The sequence below is a fragment of the Colius striatus genome, chromosome 15 (assembly GCF_028858725.1).
Source record: "Colius striatus isolate bColStr4 chromosome 15, bColStr4.1.hap1, whole genome shotgun sequence".
Classification (NCBI taxonomy): Eukaryota; Metazoa; Chordata; class Aves; order Coliiformes; family Coliidae; genus Colius; species Colius striatus.
The window spans coordinates 12,209,945-12,225,574 of NC_084773.1; the positions used below are offsets into that span (position 1 = coordinate 12,209,945).

The 15,630-nt window shown below is 45.6% G+C and overlaps 1 protein-coding gene across 1 annotated transcript in view; it reads right to left on the reverse strand.

Moving 5' to 3' along the window:
* Positions 1–4,981: 4,981 nt before the first annotated feature.
* The window catches only part of GRIP2 (glutamate receptor interacting protein 2), a 260,946-nt gene continuing 250,297 nt past the window's right edge, over positions 4,982–15,630 (reverse strand). The window contains exons 21-24 of the mRNA XM_062008252.1: positions 13,078–13,198; positions 9,366–9,602; positions 7,616–7,762; positions 4,982–5,179 (exon numbers count right to left, since the gene is read on the reverse strand). Of these exons, the coding sequence (XP_061864236.1) occupies positions 4,982–5,179; positions 7,616–7,762; positions 9,366–9,602; positions 13,078–13,198 (703 nt within the window). The remainder of the gene's footprint in view (positions 5,180–7,615; positions 7,763–9,365; positions 9,603–13,077; positions 13,199–15,630) is intronic.

Below are 15,630 nucleotides of genomic sequence, written 5' to 3' on the forward strand. Positions count from 1 at the left end.
CTTTTTGTGTGTGTGTGTGTGTTCCAAAACAAAATATTTGTATTTGAAAACAGAAAACCAACTCCTGGAGTGTAATTTAATCCTGAAAACAAAATACCCTAGCCTTTGTGTATATGGTAAATGTTTGTATTTTGCAGTTTCTGTTTTGCCTTTTAGATAAATAAAATGTATATGGATATTTTTAAGTCATCTTTGCTTTTTTAGATGAGTTTGTAATCACCTTATAACTGAAAATAAAACTTTCCTTTATAAACCAGCTATGGTTTTGGATGGGATTTTTGGGTCTTTGAGTAGCTCAATTCATCCATTAAACCTGTAATTTATTACAGGGTTGTTGGTTTGGGGTTTTTTTCCCTTATAAAATATTCTATTTTATATATATATAAGTTCAGCTCTCTAAGCTGCTTGTCCCAGCTCACTATCTAACTTCATAGCTGTCATGATTTCACCCTGGTCAGCAGCCCAGCCTGACACAGCTGCTCACTCACCTCCTCAAGAACTAGAAGGGTAGCTTTGCAAAAATGAATGGCTTGGGATACAGACAGTTTAATAATTAAAAAGGGAGAGATAATACAATCCAAAACCAAACAACAAACCCCCACACAACACCACAAGGAGGGGCAAAAAGAAACCCAAGAAAAATAAGTAATGCCAAAGAAAATTTCTCACCAGTAAGCAGCTGAAATGTCCCAAAGAAATGACCATCCCACCCACCCACTATCCACTGCCCTAGTTTTATCACCAAGCACATCATCACATGGTGTGAGGTGTAACTTTGAGCAGCTGGGAGTCATCTCTCCCAGCTGTGTCCACTCCCAATTTCTTATGCAGCCTCAGCCTACTTAGAGGCAGGGCAGTCTGAATAGAAAAGACTGTAAGCACTGCTCAGCAAGAGCTTAAATATCCCTGGGGGTATCAGCAGCACTTGCTGATCTTTGTGGGGTTTTGTGGGATTGGTTTCTTCCCTCTGAAATGACTTCAGCTGAGCATGGAGGGACAATACTGGTCCCTTCCCATGTCATTTCAGTCTTGCTCAGCCCATATCTTTACTTCCCCAGATCAATTCTTCATCAAGTACAGCTGGGCACGTGCTGAGTCTTACAAGACCCACATACCAATGCCCTCACAAGTGTGTCCTTGCAGACATTAGCTTTTCTCAGCCCCTTCTTAGGGGCACAGGGAGACAAATGCAGCTTTAAGAGTTGCCATTGGGCTGAGCTGCCCCAATTCAGCCCATGCCAGGGCACTGCCCACTGCCATCTGTACCATCTTGGCTGCATAAGACCACTACTCTGGGGGTTCAAATACATTAGAGAAGCCCAATAGGAAGAAAAAGAAGGGGGGGGGGGACACCCAAAAAAAACAACATCAAACTTCAACATTTCTTTTCCTAGTGTATGGGACTGCTCATTGCAGGCTTGTTGACAGTCTGTTCCAACAGATGGTGATTAATCAGAGAGACCTTCCCTTAAGTCCTAATTTGAGGTAGAGAAAGGGATTAAAAACAACACATAAGTGGCTACTATTTCTGAAAAGGAAAACATTCATCCATCGGGCCCTGATCACTGTTGAAGCTTCAGTGTCCCAAGCCTGGTGTTAGCCTCACAGCTGTTTGTATTTGGGGATGTTTTTGGCTTGCTTGGCTATTTTGCTGGGTGGGATTTGAGAACTTTCTCAGGGCTCTCTCCTCCCAACAGTGAAGGCTGGAATGCCTGGGCTGAGCAGCCTGCTCTTGGCACAGACAGCAGCTGCACTATGTCTTTAAAAGAAAATTAATAACCAATTTTAAAGGCCACCAAATGCCATGAGCTGCTGTCAAAGGGTTTCATCTACCTGCCATGGGCAGTCATCACCTGCACATGCCTGCAGCTGGCCAAGGGCTCCCTCAGCTGAGGTCCACAGGACACAGCGACTTTGGCAGGACGATCTGCTGCCCACGGAGGTGCCCAGCAGCGCATTCCTGGGGAGCAGCTCCGTGCCGACCTTTTGCCTGGTGTACACACCAAATCCCCCCCACTCACCTTAACAGGCGCTCGTTCCTCCTGCCCTCACCCAGCTCCATGCGGCTTTGGCAAGTGCCTGGTGCCAACCATGTGAAGGGCTTTGTTATGAAGTCTGTGCCCCAGGAGGGCAGCCAAAGATGGCAGATAAGGCTTGTTTACATGGCAATGATTCTCCAGGTCTAACCAGGAGCCTTTCCCGGCCTCCAAGAATTCCTGCATTGCCCACTTGCAACTTGAAAGGTTGCAACAGCCAGCTCACCCTTTCCTTGCCAGTGAGAAGAAAGTTCCTACAGCCTTATCTGGGGAGTGGCCTAGCCTGCACTGCCTATGCTGGGATCATAGGAGTGCCCCTTTGTAAGAGCAAAGGGAAGAAATCTTCAACCTAGGGACACAAGGAACAATGTTCTGGGTTGGTGGCAGTCGCCTCTTTGGGTACCTGGTTGCAGAGATGGGATGATTTGGCTACCACAGAGTGGTTCCCCAAGGCACCCCACTATGGGTGCAGGGTGCTGAGCACCAGACCATGACATGTCTTGCCAGCACATCATCCTCCGGTCATTTCCTAACCCATCTTCAGGGCTTAAAGCTACCATGGCCCCCATGTGCTTTGCTGTATCTGTGTTTTGTTGTGATGCAGCCCAGGTTTAATCCAAGAAAATTTCCAGTGTGGCCAAGCAAAGCTACTAGTGATGATGGAACGACATCTAGGGGCATCTCCAGCTCTTATCAGTAAGAGCTACAGCAAAAGTACCTCCATGGCCAAAGGGAGGGAATCAACTGGCCCCAATTCTTTTTGCTGAATGATGACAAGGGACAACTTCATGCTCTCATACTGGTAGCCCTACAAGCAGTGAGCTCTGCCCCCAGCAAAATCCCATGTATACTCTCTCCTTTGTCCTTTGAGGTGTCTCTTGACTGAGGGTCCTCTAGCAAGTGAAAATAGGGCTGGAAGCAGAGTATTGCCTCACTCTTATCCTCCAGCAGGAAGAAACATGAACCACAAAGCATTTCATTTGCTTTTATTTAATTAAAAAAAAAGTCAAAGTCATTGCAATCCCATTTAAATACAGAGATTTACAAATAGGTCCAAAACAGGACTAAAATATTCTTTGAAATGCTGTACTTTTAAATATTGTGCTTTCATAGATACATAAGAAAATTAGCATATAAAAATACTTTACAAGGAATACACTCTAATATATGGATAAAAATACACATTTAAGTAATGCATTTCATCTTCATATCATTCAAAATGCATAGGAAGGGATACAAGGACCAAGTTTTTCTTCCTTTTTTTTGTTGTTTTTGTGTTTTTTTAAAGCCTTTAATAAAAGTCTTCATTAAAAACCTACGAGAAGCCCCAGTGAGCTTCCACTACTCAGAATATTGCATATAAAAACACTTTCGGCTGCACTGTCAATGCTCCACAGTATCAATTATGGCACATTATCTAGTTGTGGCAGCAATGGTATGGGATATTGCATACTCGAAGAGAAAATGGCTACAGCAACAAAGAGCTGGATGGAGCCGGGCGTGTGCCAAAAGGAAACACCCCGACGTGCTGCGTCATCGCGGAGGGACAGGGTCACAGGGATGGACAGCGGGGGAACAAGTCCTGGCTCAGCCAAGTGATGAACTTGTGCTGTACACCCCACGGGCATCCCCAGGCAGGGATGGAGGAACCAAAAGGGTGAGCAGGAAATAAGGGCAGTGGGCGCCAGGGCTGCGGTGTCAGAGCGAGAGAGCTCCTGCTCTCCACCGCTCCTGGGCCTTCCCGGGGAAGCAAGGGCAGGCCCACACCACACCGCGACCCAAACGGCGTCATAAAGTGCTAACAGGTAAAATTGGGCAGGCAGATGAGGAAACCAATGCAGATATCCCAACCCTGCAGGACTAGGGGCTCTCAGGAAGGAGGGAGGGCAGAGACTGGGGGGCGTCACACTTACAAAGCCACGGAAAGGCCAGTGCCAGGCAGCGGCGGTGAGCAGCCGAACCAGCGTAGGCACACACAGCACCCACGGCCACAGGGAACACAACCTCCAGGTAACAAAGGGCTGCTCATGTCACTGCCTGACAGGAGACAACCAGGTTCTATTAATTCCAAACATCAGGGAGAGGCCTGGGAAGATTGCTATTCTGCTATTTACTTGTGGGCACAGGGCAGGTTTGCAAGCAAGAGATCTCCATAAAGCCCAGACAAACAAGGTGGCTAGGGATTTGGGCTGGTATTCAAGGCCTTTAGCCTCGGGAACAGCCTTCTGCTCTGTAATAACTACTCCAGCACAGGTAACCACATTGCTCACAGGAATCCATGGCGAGATGAAGTGCCTCACCCAACGCCAGCCCTGGCAGGAAGCGTGGACAGGGCTGGCAGCAGGCAGCTGCTAATACCAATTTTTGCAAAAGAATTGTTTCTAGCTACTCTCAAGCACATTCTGAGGTGTCTTTTCAATGAGGATCTCCACAGCCCTGCTTCCAGGAATGCAAGCGGCTGCAGATACCGATTTGTCAGGAGTGTTTAAAGGATGGAGCTGGGCACAACAGAATAGGAAAGGCATTTCTGTCTTGCTGTATGTGATTAACTTAGCAAACAAGAAACATAATAGCACCATGTGTGTTTATAGGATGACCAAGGCCTTCAGGGTAAGGAGGATGCCAGAGGCAGGACCCTGTGCATCCCAGGAGCCAGGGTGCAGGGGGATGCCCTGCCACAGGGGATGGGTGTGGATGCTCCTTCCTCCCGCTGGCAGCTCTCCCCATTGCCAATGTGCTGCCCACAGCCCAAGACATGCATCCAGCTCTGACCCTCCCAGCAATATCGAGCAGGCTTACTGAAGCCCCACCTCTCCACTTGCAGGTTATGGTGTACACAGCATTTACAAATACCAGTGCAAAAAAAAAAAAAAACAGGATAAACACCCCAAATACCACAACGGCTCAGCAGAGGCCCTGGGCATAGTCTGCTCTGCTCCTGCTCCTCACAGCGTCTGGACGCTCGCCTTGACCTCGGCGCCATGGGCCACCTGCGCCGGCAGCTCCCTGCTCCCCTCCGGGGCAGCGTTGGCAGCCAGTGCCAAGGGGTTTCGGCTAATCACCAGGTCCAGCTTATCTCCAGCCTCCGAAATCAGGGGAACAGCCAGACAGCAGTCAAAGTCTCTCGTTCGGACACGGTTTACCTGCCGAGATGGATTTAGGATGTGCCATGGGGAGGAACAACAGAAAGACCATGTTTGTTAGTCAGAAAATGCAAGGTTGGTGCTAAACTTATACCTGTGAAACACAACCCTTGGAGGTCCCCGATTTTGGGTTCACGGCAGAACAGAGGCAGCCCTTTGGGCTGAGCGTGTCCTTGCTTAGCTGAGAAATGGTGCAATAATTGGTAAAGGAAGGGGGGAAAAAAGTTTGGATCAGGCATAAAACCTTACTTCCCATGTCTAGGGCAGTATTGCAAGTATCAAATACTGCTGGGCTCAAAACCAGGTCTTCAGTTCAAGCCTGCAGGAGTAAGGTTTCCATTTTCCATTATTCATTTTGCCAGCATGGCTTTTACTGGCCTTAAATTTGTGATGAATGGTATTCAGTGCCTAGAAAACAAATACAGCTCAGATCCTAAGGCTTCTGCCAACCATTTTCCAGCTCAGCCAGCAGTAAATTGAGACTATACTGAACATTTTCTGCTTCTCTTCTCCCCATTTACATCCTTCATTTCAGAGGAGTCTGAATGCATTTCACGTGGGCTCAGGAGGCGGATGAAAATTCTCTCTGCAGGATTCAGCAGCGAAAGCACTTTCACTGTTGTCTCTTGGAGACCTTCAAGCATGTTTCTAGGCTGGGTCACCTGCAAGAACCCCCTCATATCTCTCACCTACAAATATCAGAGCACCTGGGCTTGGTACCATGACAGCTTCAGGATGAAGGAGGATGGTAAACAGCATGGAGAGGAGAAGCATGGAAGAGAGAAAGAGATTTCCCACCCACCTTTGGAGTGAACATAATACCTGGGGCCTGGCATTGCTTTCTTCTCTGGGTAAGGGTTGAATGAGTCCTTGTAACTCTTCCATCCAAAACCTTTTCCCAGCATTAATACCCACAGAGATGCGCTCTGTGGTCATTGCAGTGTCCCCTTGACCCAGCTGATGTCCACACAGTTGGCCCCAATACAGATCCTCACAAAGTATTAACTAAGGACAATTTATAGACCACAAGTGGACAAAGAGAGACCAGCCACGAGCTTGCTGTGCCTTTGTTCTACACCAGAAAGGCAGCTCCAGCACAGAACTGCCATTAGTGCAATGCCACGCTCCACATAATCCATGCAGCCAAGAGTCTGTTACAGCAGGCCTTCAGGCACATCACCATGCCCACACTCAGCAGCACTCTGAAGCCTCCTCAGCAAGGCACCTCTGTACCTCTCGACGGGCGATGCCTGTGCCAGGTCTGCAATCCCTCATTCACAACTCCACACGTCAACGCGTCGCCCCGTCTTCGTGTAGGTGTAAGCTTGTGCAGCTCAGTGTGTGGAAGAGGGATGCTGAAAGTCTTCACGCTGCTCTGTTTAGGATTTTGGGCACATCTCCCAGAGCACTTGGCACTTGCAAAAAGTGACACATCCAACATTCAAGAGAAAGGCAGCCTACAGCCTAATTAGCTTCTTGTTCATTCTTGCACCATCTTTTATTTGAAGCCGAGAAGGAATAATTGTATAGCAGCCAACTGGCTAGAGACCATAACAAGCTTAAACAAGGTTCCCCACAGTGCTGCCAGTTCTCCAGTTACCTGGTGTACATAATGCATTGGCTCTAATCCTGCTAACAACCCCCGCCTAGAAATTAGTAAAACTAAACATCTGTCTGAGTGTTTCCAAATATGGTCACAGTATCTGCATTTCCAAATGGTGGCAATTTTTCCATTGGGGTTGCACTTTCTCACAGTTTCTGTTTGAGTTGCCCCAAAGCTAAAATAGTTGTTTTTCACCCATACAAAGCTCCTCTCCAGTCTCCAAAACTCACCATGCTCTCACTGTCCCTCTGGTAGTCTGATGTGCCCAGGTCATGTTTATTACAGACTACGCTTTTAACCAGAGATTTTGTTCTTTTTCTGCATCAAGTCTTTCAGACCAAGCATCTTTCAAAGAAAAATGTCCACAAAAAACTCTTTGCTTGAAGGATATGTTTCCTAGAAAACTCTTTTAGTTGTTAAAGGCATGCACAGAGCTTCAGGAACACCACTTCACATGGAGCTTTGCAGGAACACGCATTGATCATCACAGTATAGTTCATCCAAAAATCACCCTTACATGACAGAAAAATGACTGAGGGTGAGGAGAGAAAACAACAAAGCTTTTTGGTTGTTTTGAGCTGCCCAAGATCAAAAAGGCCAGTGCCAGGACCCATTGTGTAACCTAGGGGTACCACCTGGGGGTACTACTTAGTAATTTCTCATTATAAAACACAGGTCTCATTGAGTGCTTGGTGGCTAAGAGTTCACCTAGTTGGGTAACTATTACCTTTCATTAAAGTTAGTGCTGCCATGGATGGGTCTCACTTCTCTCTTCCTCTCAGCCACTCATTCACTCCGTCCCAGCCTCCAGAACTGCATTTTGCATTTATTACCTGAAGCACTCTGTCATATGGCTTGAGGCCACACTGATCTGCTGGCCCATCCGGACGGACCATATTTACATAGACACCTTTTTCTAACAGGCCATCTGACACACTGAATCCAAAGTCTTCACTCTCTGGGTCTTTGTGGAGTGTCATCTGGAGAGGCAGAAACAGAAAACACATGTTTTAATGAAGCAGAGGGAGGAGAAGATGTACGGGGTTGGGAAGGTAAGAAAACATCAGTAATGTGTGTGGACCTACGGCAATTCTGCTCTGGGTCTCTTGAGCAGATTTGTCTTATCCTGGGCAGTTAATACAGATTGAGCCTCATTTGCCAGACATTGTCTTAGTAGGTAGATCACATGAAGAAGTGCTTTGGTAACTGGTATATAACCAATATCACAGTCCTTCTCCCTTGAATGTGGAAGGAAACACAAGCAGCCTAATACAGACAGCTGCTGTATTTCACCTAGAGAGCAACAAAGCAAGTGTTGTTACCAGAGCAGCATTTTCCCTGGCCCGGGTTACACTGTGCATCCTCTTTGTATGCCAGATCAGCACAGGAAAAATCAATGTGTGCACAGGAAATTTTCAATATAGTATGTCAAAAGTGAAGACAGCTCATTTTTAATGCATCATTCAACAAGAAGGTCTAAACTTCTTCATATTATTCATGAGTTCTTTTCATAAAATTCATATCAGTAAGTGCTGACGTACCAAGGACAAGAAATGAGTAACCTCACTGCCCTTCCCTTGAGCATGTCATGCTTTGGCCTAATCTAAAGGAGGAGTGCACTGCTGGAAGAGTATCTTGCCATGGGGGTAACACTGGGAGCCAGGGACAACTGATTGCCCAATATGACCAAAATACTCCTTTGCCTCCCATGAACTGGAAGTGCACCTCTGCCATGAGGCTCTAACTCCATCATCCTGCTCTTGGCTGGGAAAGCCTCGTGGATGTGTGATCCTTGGGAAGGACAGTGCCCAGTATGACACATAGAGGCAGCCCACCCAGCCTCAACCTCATCTCCAAACACAGCCAACACCAGATGCTCCAGCAGAATGAATAGTCACCCTGTAACATGCCTAATTAAACAGATTTCCTCCTTCAGGTATGAAGAAGTTTTATTTAAAGACACATTTGCCATACCCTGAAGGACATGAGCAGATCAAACATGAAAATGTTTTTTCTAGCTGCCATAACTGCAGGTTTCATTCTAAAGTCACACTAGGAAAGAAAAAGGCAATCAATTTTTTTTGAAACCTCTCCAGCTCTCTTTGCCTGTTTGCATTCTCCATCAGTAGCTTCTACAGTTAATTACTTTTTCTAATTACCGTTGCCTTGCACCATGCTTAAACTGGCTACGTTCAGCTAGATACTGAACTCAAACAAGTATTCCATCACTGAAGTTCTACATTGGCACCCCTTCAGAAAAGGCTGAGGGTGGAGTGGGAGGGAAAAATAAGTTATTTTTAAGTTATTACGAGTTATTTTTTTATACAAAGAGTGGCCTACTGAATGGAGTGTGCTACTGGAGAAGGGTTGATGGCTCTCCAGGGGGCCGTATTTTGAGCTCTCTTGCTTGTATCTGTAACACTAATTAATGAACTCCAGAACACAAGGGCCTGGAAATCTCATATAATAAAAGGAAATGCCAAAATACAGGTTTGAACCGTAGTGAAGAATGGCACGTAAATCCTGTTACAGTCAAGGTACCGCAGTGCCACAGCTATGGCAACAACCCATGGCAACACAGACCTTGTGAAACTCAAGAGGAGTAGGGGACATGATTTCCTGCATCTCCTTCTCAATTTTCTTCATGTCCAGGTTCCTCTCATTCTTCTTGGCAGGGGAGCTGCTGCCCTCAGTCAGTCCATCATCACAGCTGGAGTTTGCTTTTCTCAATGGGCTCAATCCTGACGGGTTGACAGAGTCCAGGAGCAGCTTGCTGCCCTCCAGGCCCAGGTTGTGCACGCTCCCAGTCATGATGGATGCCTGTAGGGCAAGGGCATGAAGTCACTCTGCTAAGCCAGCAACAGGAAGAGATAGACCACGTGGCAATAAAAGTGGCACAGACAACAACAGTGGGGGACTATTGTTTTCATTAACCAGAAAATAAGTACCAAGGAGCTCTTCCAGTTAGCCATAGAATCTCAGGAGCTTGCTGTCAGGTCTATTGCTGACCTGCTGTGTGGTCTCAGCTCCCACTGCAACACAGAGCTTTGTCTCAGAAGAAAACATTTGTGAAGCATCTCCTTCTATGCAAACAGGGACAGGCAGGCCTCCTCTTGTGCAGGAACCCTCTTAGACCATCCCAATCTCAGGATTCTCCCAGAGGAGCCAGTACCTGCCTGTCTCTCCAGTCTACCCCTGAAGGCTGCAACTCCCCATCAGCATTGCACAGTGCTGGCAGTGGCCCAGAAAAGTCAATACCTTGGACTCCAGTGAGGCCAATTCAGCAAAGAGATTAGGATTTTATCTGTCAGTAAATGGGAACTGCCACTGAGCAAAACTGAGTTAAAAATATGAAATTAAATAGTATTTAAGCCTGGTTGTCCTTGATAGTACCCATTAAAAGATGCCCGTAAGTAGATTTTACTCCATTTGGCAGTGCTTATCACTAACGAGATTACATTGATCAAAGCTAACGAAGAAGTTGAGAATCCAGGTCTGTGGAACCTCAAGTGGCTCCAGGTCAGAGTCCATTTAAATGGCGTAATGAAAACTGTCGTTTCAAAGTTCAGGCTCCAAGGGCCTGCAGCCCCATTAAATGTCAAAAGGGAGAAGAAAGGAAAAAAACCAGAAAAAGGTAAGGAGCAGATAGGAAAATTCTGCAATGCTAAATGTGGCAAGTCAAAGAGCAATTGCTCATGTGCACAGGGGAAATATCATCTGACTAAATCTCTAATGAAGGCCTTCCAGCTCTTTGCTCCAAGCTGGAACAAAAGCAAATAAAGAAAATTCTGGTGGCAGTATGAAACTGCCAGCACTACCGACGTTATCTCAAATAGGGAGGGATAAAATACAGAAAATCTTTTAGCTTTGCAGGTCTTCACACAAAAATTACTTAATCGGCTTGGGTTTGGACAAAACTCAAATACCTGCTACACTCTGGAAGGACATTGGCTTACAGCATACTTGAAAGGCAGAATAAAAAACAGTGGTACAGCCAACAAGGGTATATTTGTTCACTGACCTCAGACAGCCTCAACAACCCTGAGCACAGCGTGCCATACCAATACCAGCATTGCAGAGTCAATGAGGAGAACAGAAAATTCTGTTCACATCATGCTACCGTCTTCCCTCATGTGCTGCAAATACCAAAACCAGACAGTACCTGACAGCATTCAATTACTTCTTGTCTTTAAAGTATTTACATACTCCTTGTAGCATCCTAAGCAATTTTCTAGGTGCCTAGGGTTAAGTGCAAGCAGCAGAAAGGACACTTCTGGATTTCTACAGCCTGCAGTTGCCCCACATAATTTTTCCCCATGTCTTGGCTCCATTAGTGGGGGCAAAGTGGGGACACAAGCTCCATTAAACATAGAGTAAAAAAAGTCTGCTTCTACCCGTAGCCCATAGTCTGAGAGTGGACATCTTGCATGACTCTTTTTCAAATGTGGAGCATGAAGGGTCAATGCTTTCAGAAAAAAAGTTTTTAAAAACAAAAATATCAATGACTGTCAAAAAATCACAGGAGGCCAGGAGCTGGGACTTAGAAATCTGTCATACAACAAAAGCCCCAGGATGAAGAGTATGAATTGCATTCCCCACACCATGCCCCAGGAAGGACAGGAACATGGAAGGGGAGCAACAGATCAGTGGTATCTTGGATTCTATGAAAGGGGAGTTGAAACCCATTAGACTTCTACTAAAAGCACAGCACTTTCCTTTTGTCCCCAGAACTTTCCAAAATATTGTAGAAATGTGATAAATATACCAAAACCCTGCAAATACTCAGCTTTGTGTAAAATTTCTTTACATTTTTAAAAGCACTGCTATAACTGTCAAAGCTCTAAAGCCTTAAAACAAGATGAAACAGAAACCCACGTGCCTCTGCAACACAAATTCATGGAAAAGGAAAAAGATCGGGAAGAAAGATATTTCTTCCATCCTGGCTTTCATAATAATCCAACAAACCCCTTCTTTTACATTTAGATGCCAGACATTATGCAGAAGATAAACCTCTATGCATTGTTTCAGAGGGGTTTATCTTTCTCTTCAGCAGCCAACAACAGTTCAGAAAGGCTGACAGCAGCTGCCTAACCTAATTTCTAAATACATTGAGGTACAGGAAATAAGTGATCAAAGGAAGAAGTTGTCATTTGTGGGGGCTGGGGCTTTTGGGGTTTTGTGTGTTGGGTTTTTTTAAGTCAGCATATTCTTAAGCAGTTAAAATAACAAATACACCATTTTGTGCTTTAGCACAATAAATTTGAGATTTCCTCCCCCACTTACAAGATCAAGGAGGAAAGAACAATTAGTAAGTCCCTTGTCACCATATAGACTAAAGCAGGACTTCCCTTTTCCACCCTCAATTATTCAGGAATTGCTTTTTTTCTCTGAAGCCAAAGTGACATGCATAAAAAAAAGTCCCACTGGGAGTGAAGGAGGGCATGGTATGACCTAGGGAGTTCTGCCCAGTCTTCTGCACCCAGAAAGCAAGAGGTGAAATGAGCTTGCTGGGTCCCACTCCTTCTTTTGGGCTCTAGGAGCTGAATCAGGGAGGAGAGCATCACTAGTCCCATCCTGCCAGGCAGGTTTGCTTCCCGCTGCTCAACAGTCTCGAGAGAAGCCTTTATTTGCACCCTAAGGCTTAGAAATCCAGGCTCCTCATCCTATAACCGGACATAATAACATGACCTCCAAAGTATTTTGGATAAAGAAAAGAGAAAGTGGTTTCTGAAGAGAGGAAACACCTTTATTTCTGCAGGAAGCAATTACTTTTTCAGATTTTTCCATGGGGGAGGCTGTCTGAAAAGCTTCCAATTACCTATTTCACTGAAACAGCTTCCGTCAGAGTGACAGCTGAATACAAGATATATGTCGGGTCTGTCTGTATTTGAAGGAAGCCAAAGCTTTAGTCCCACTGGGGATTTTGGGAGCTCCCTTTTGCTTGGCCTTTACATGCTTTAGACAAAAAATATGTTTCCAAGCAGATGGTTTACAGTTAGGTAGGGAAGGTTTGTCAACAGTCATGTAGAGATTATTGGCCAGTAACAGTTTGCAAAAAGAGTGGGGAGTTCCTAGTGGATAAATCATCAGCTCAGGGAAAAAATGTGCACACAAGCAACTGTCTAATGAGACATAGTTATCCATTAGCACAAACACTGGCTAAAACTCGAATCCTTTTTCACACCACTGGCCATACAGGGATGCTACAGGCAATTAACAGATCCGGGGAAGCAGTCTAACATTTACAGCAAGAGCAAAACAGTCAGATCAGCAGCAAATTCAGAAAGTGATTTACCTCAATCTCCCTCAAAAGTTCAGACTGGCCACACGTTTCCAAATCCTCCAAAGCTTCTCCAAAAACACGCCAAAAACTATCCTCGTGAGTGGTCTCAAGGCCGTTTTGGCGGTTGGGGTATCTGTTGTAACGTAGGAACCAAACATTGTCAGCACTCTTCTGCAGCGGGATGAAAGCCGCGAGGCTACAGCGTCTCACCAGTAAAAGCAGAGACTTGAAGAGTCTTCATATACAAAAGCAAACAATATGAACTTTTCAGACAAGAGTCCGAATACGAGACCTCCATGCATTTACTAACGGGGCAAAGTGTCCTTCAAAGGAAGAATTAAGTTGGTGCAGTAATGTCAAAGTTCAAAGGGTAAATTAAAAAGTGCCTGTAGGAAGATTGTAGGTTTAGGAAGACGTTTTGGTGAAATAGAGAAGTGAAAGAAAAAAGGATGCGTTATGGGTAAACCAGGAGCCTCAGAGACTGTTAGTACAAAGGTTGATGGGATAGAGCTCAGATCTGAGACACAGAACACCTGAGAAGAGAGAGAAAAACACAGAGGGTAACAGACATGGTGAGAAAATGATAAATACATTAGGTCTCTATGAGAGTAAATAATGCAAAGATGTATATAAAAATGATTGCCCTGGGCTGGACAAGCAAACACACACTATAGCCAGCAATATCAGCCAGTGTCACGTATAACCCATACAAACCAAGCTTCATTGGCCTTGGGATGGCCATGGAACTGAGCTGGTACTTTCACGAGGTCTCATTTTTTTTTAGCTATACAACAGTCATGTCACTTAGAGCCATGTAAGTGGCTGTAAAGACTGTCACCAGCTCTGTCTACAATAGAGAGCAAAGGTGGAGAGAACTTGTCTCACACTGGTACAAAACCACATTAACATGAACACTCTGTGCATCTTGCTGGGGATTCTGCAATTTCCCACCTTGGCAGTCTCAGCATCTCTTATCTCTGACCTCAAGCCAGGGTCAATTCTTGGACCTCTAAAACAAACAGTAATTACACATGTTGAAGTCCTTTGAACAAGCAGGTGAAGCTGGACAGTGCTTAATGAACACCAGGCTCAGACCATCAGTGCTCAGTTTAACGGAAGCCTCTTGAAGGAAGCTCTATGCAGTGTTAAATCATGGTCATGACAAACCCATTAAGGTGTCATGACTGCAAGGGAACAGTGACTTTAGAGCAGACCTAATGCATCTTCTCTGCATATTAGGAACTGCAATGAACGAGGCTCCAGCTCTGCAACATCTGGCAGCATCTTGCACAGCTTAATGGTCATCAGCATCGCAGACAGGAAGGGATGCTCATCCACCAGAACCACTTAGCAAAGTCAAAACATTTTACAGCGTGCAAGTCAAAGAGAGATTGGCCTCCATTAAACATATAATGACCCCTTGGGCTATTAATAGAGCTTTTTCCAGATCTTTATTAACTGCAAAGTCTTTAGTATATGCTTTGCTTCTCATCCACTGGTTTAAGTGGGAGTCTGTAGCAGGCATACACACACATGCTTTTGCTCCTTGTGGAATCATGGCTTGCCTGGAGAGAGCAGTATCTGACAAGGCTTATTGTATTTTAATGTCATCCTCCACCTTTCATCAGTTCTTAAAGGACAGTAGCTTTTAGACCAGGTCAGAAAGGTCAAAAAAAACCACACAGCAAGACTTTACAAAAACAACCCAAAATTTCCCCCCCCCAAAAAGGATTTTTCAATTCTTTCCCCTTACTCATTTCCTTCCTCTGCTCCCAGGTTCCCAGAGAGGCAAATGTCCCTTCCAGTTACCAGTTTCTCGCCTCTCAGGTCAGCAATATAACAAACACATCCAGGACACAGCTGAATCAGTACGAGCTCTCACACCACCAGGTCAGCAGGTTTTTCCAGGCTAAAGGCAGCTACGGTTGGACATTTTGTTTTCCTCCCTAATAAAAAGGGCTCTGTGGCATGAACCATTTCACTTGCACTTTGACATGGGGGCTCTGAGCCCTCATTAGGGACACATTGGGCTTTCAGCGCTCAGATTTGCCAACTTCAGCTGTCGGCAGCCTCGCCGGGAGGGCCACGGGGGATCAATGACCTCTGTGAGCTGGCGCTTGCTGAGAGGCAAAACAAGAACAAAGTCTCCGCTGCTGCCAGCCTTCCTGCCAGTTTGATCATCTTTAAATAGGTGGAAATGGCCATGAGATGTTCTAAGGGTTTTGTTTGGACAAACGAAAGTTAAGGAAAAAAATAAGGAAAAACAAAAGAACCGACAGTAACAACAGGACACACACAACTATGGGGACTCTGGAGGATGTCGAGGGAAAGGTTAAGTACAAAGCAACGAGGCTTTTCCACCACGTGTAGCTCAGCAAGGGGCAGCCTCTGGCCAGGGTAAATCCAGCAGGATTTTTGCCCCCAGAGAGGGGCAGCTGCAGCCTCCTCCACGGGCTCAGGAGCTGTTACAGGATTTCTCCCACGACGGCTGAGCCAGGGGATTAACTTGACCATGTTCACTCAGTGTGGCTCTGTAGTGTTTGGAAGTGCCAGAAGTGTGATAGA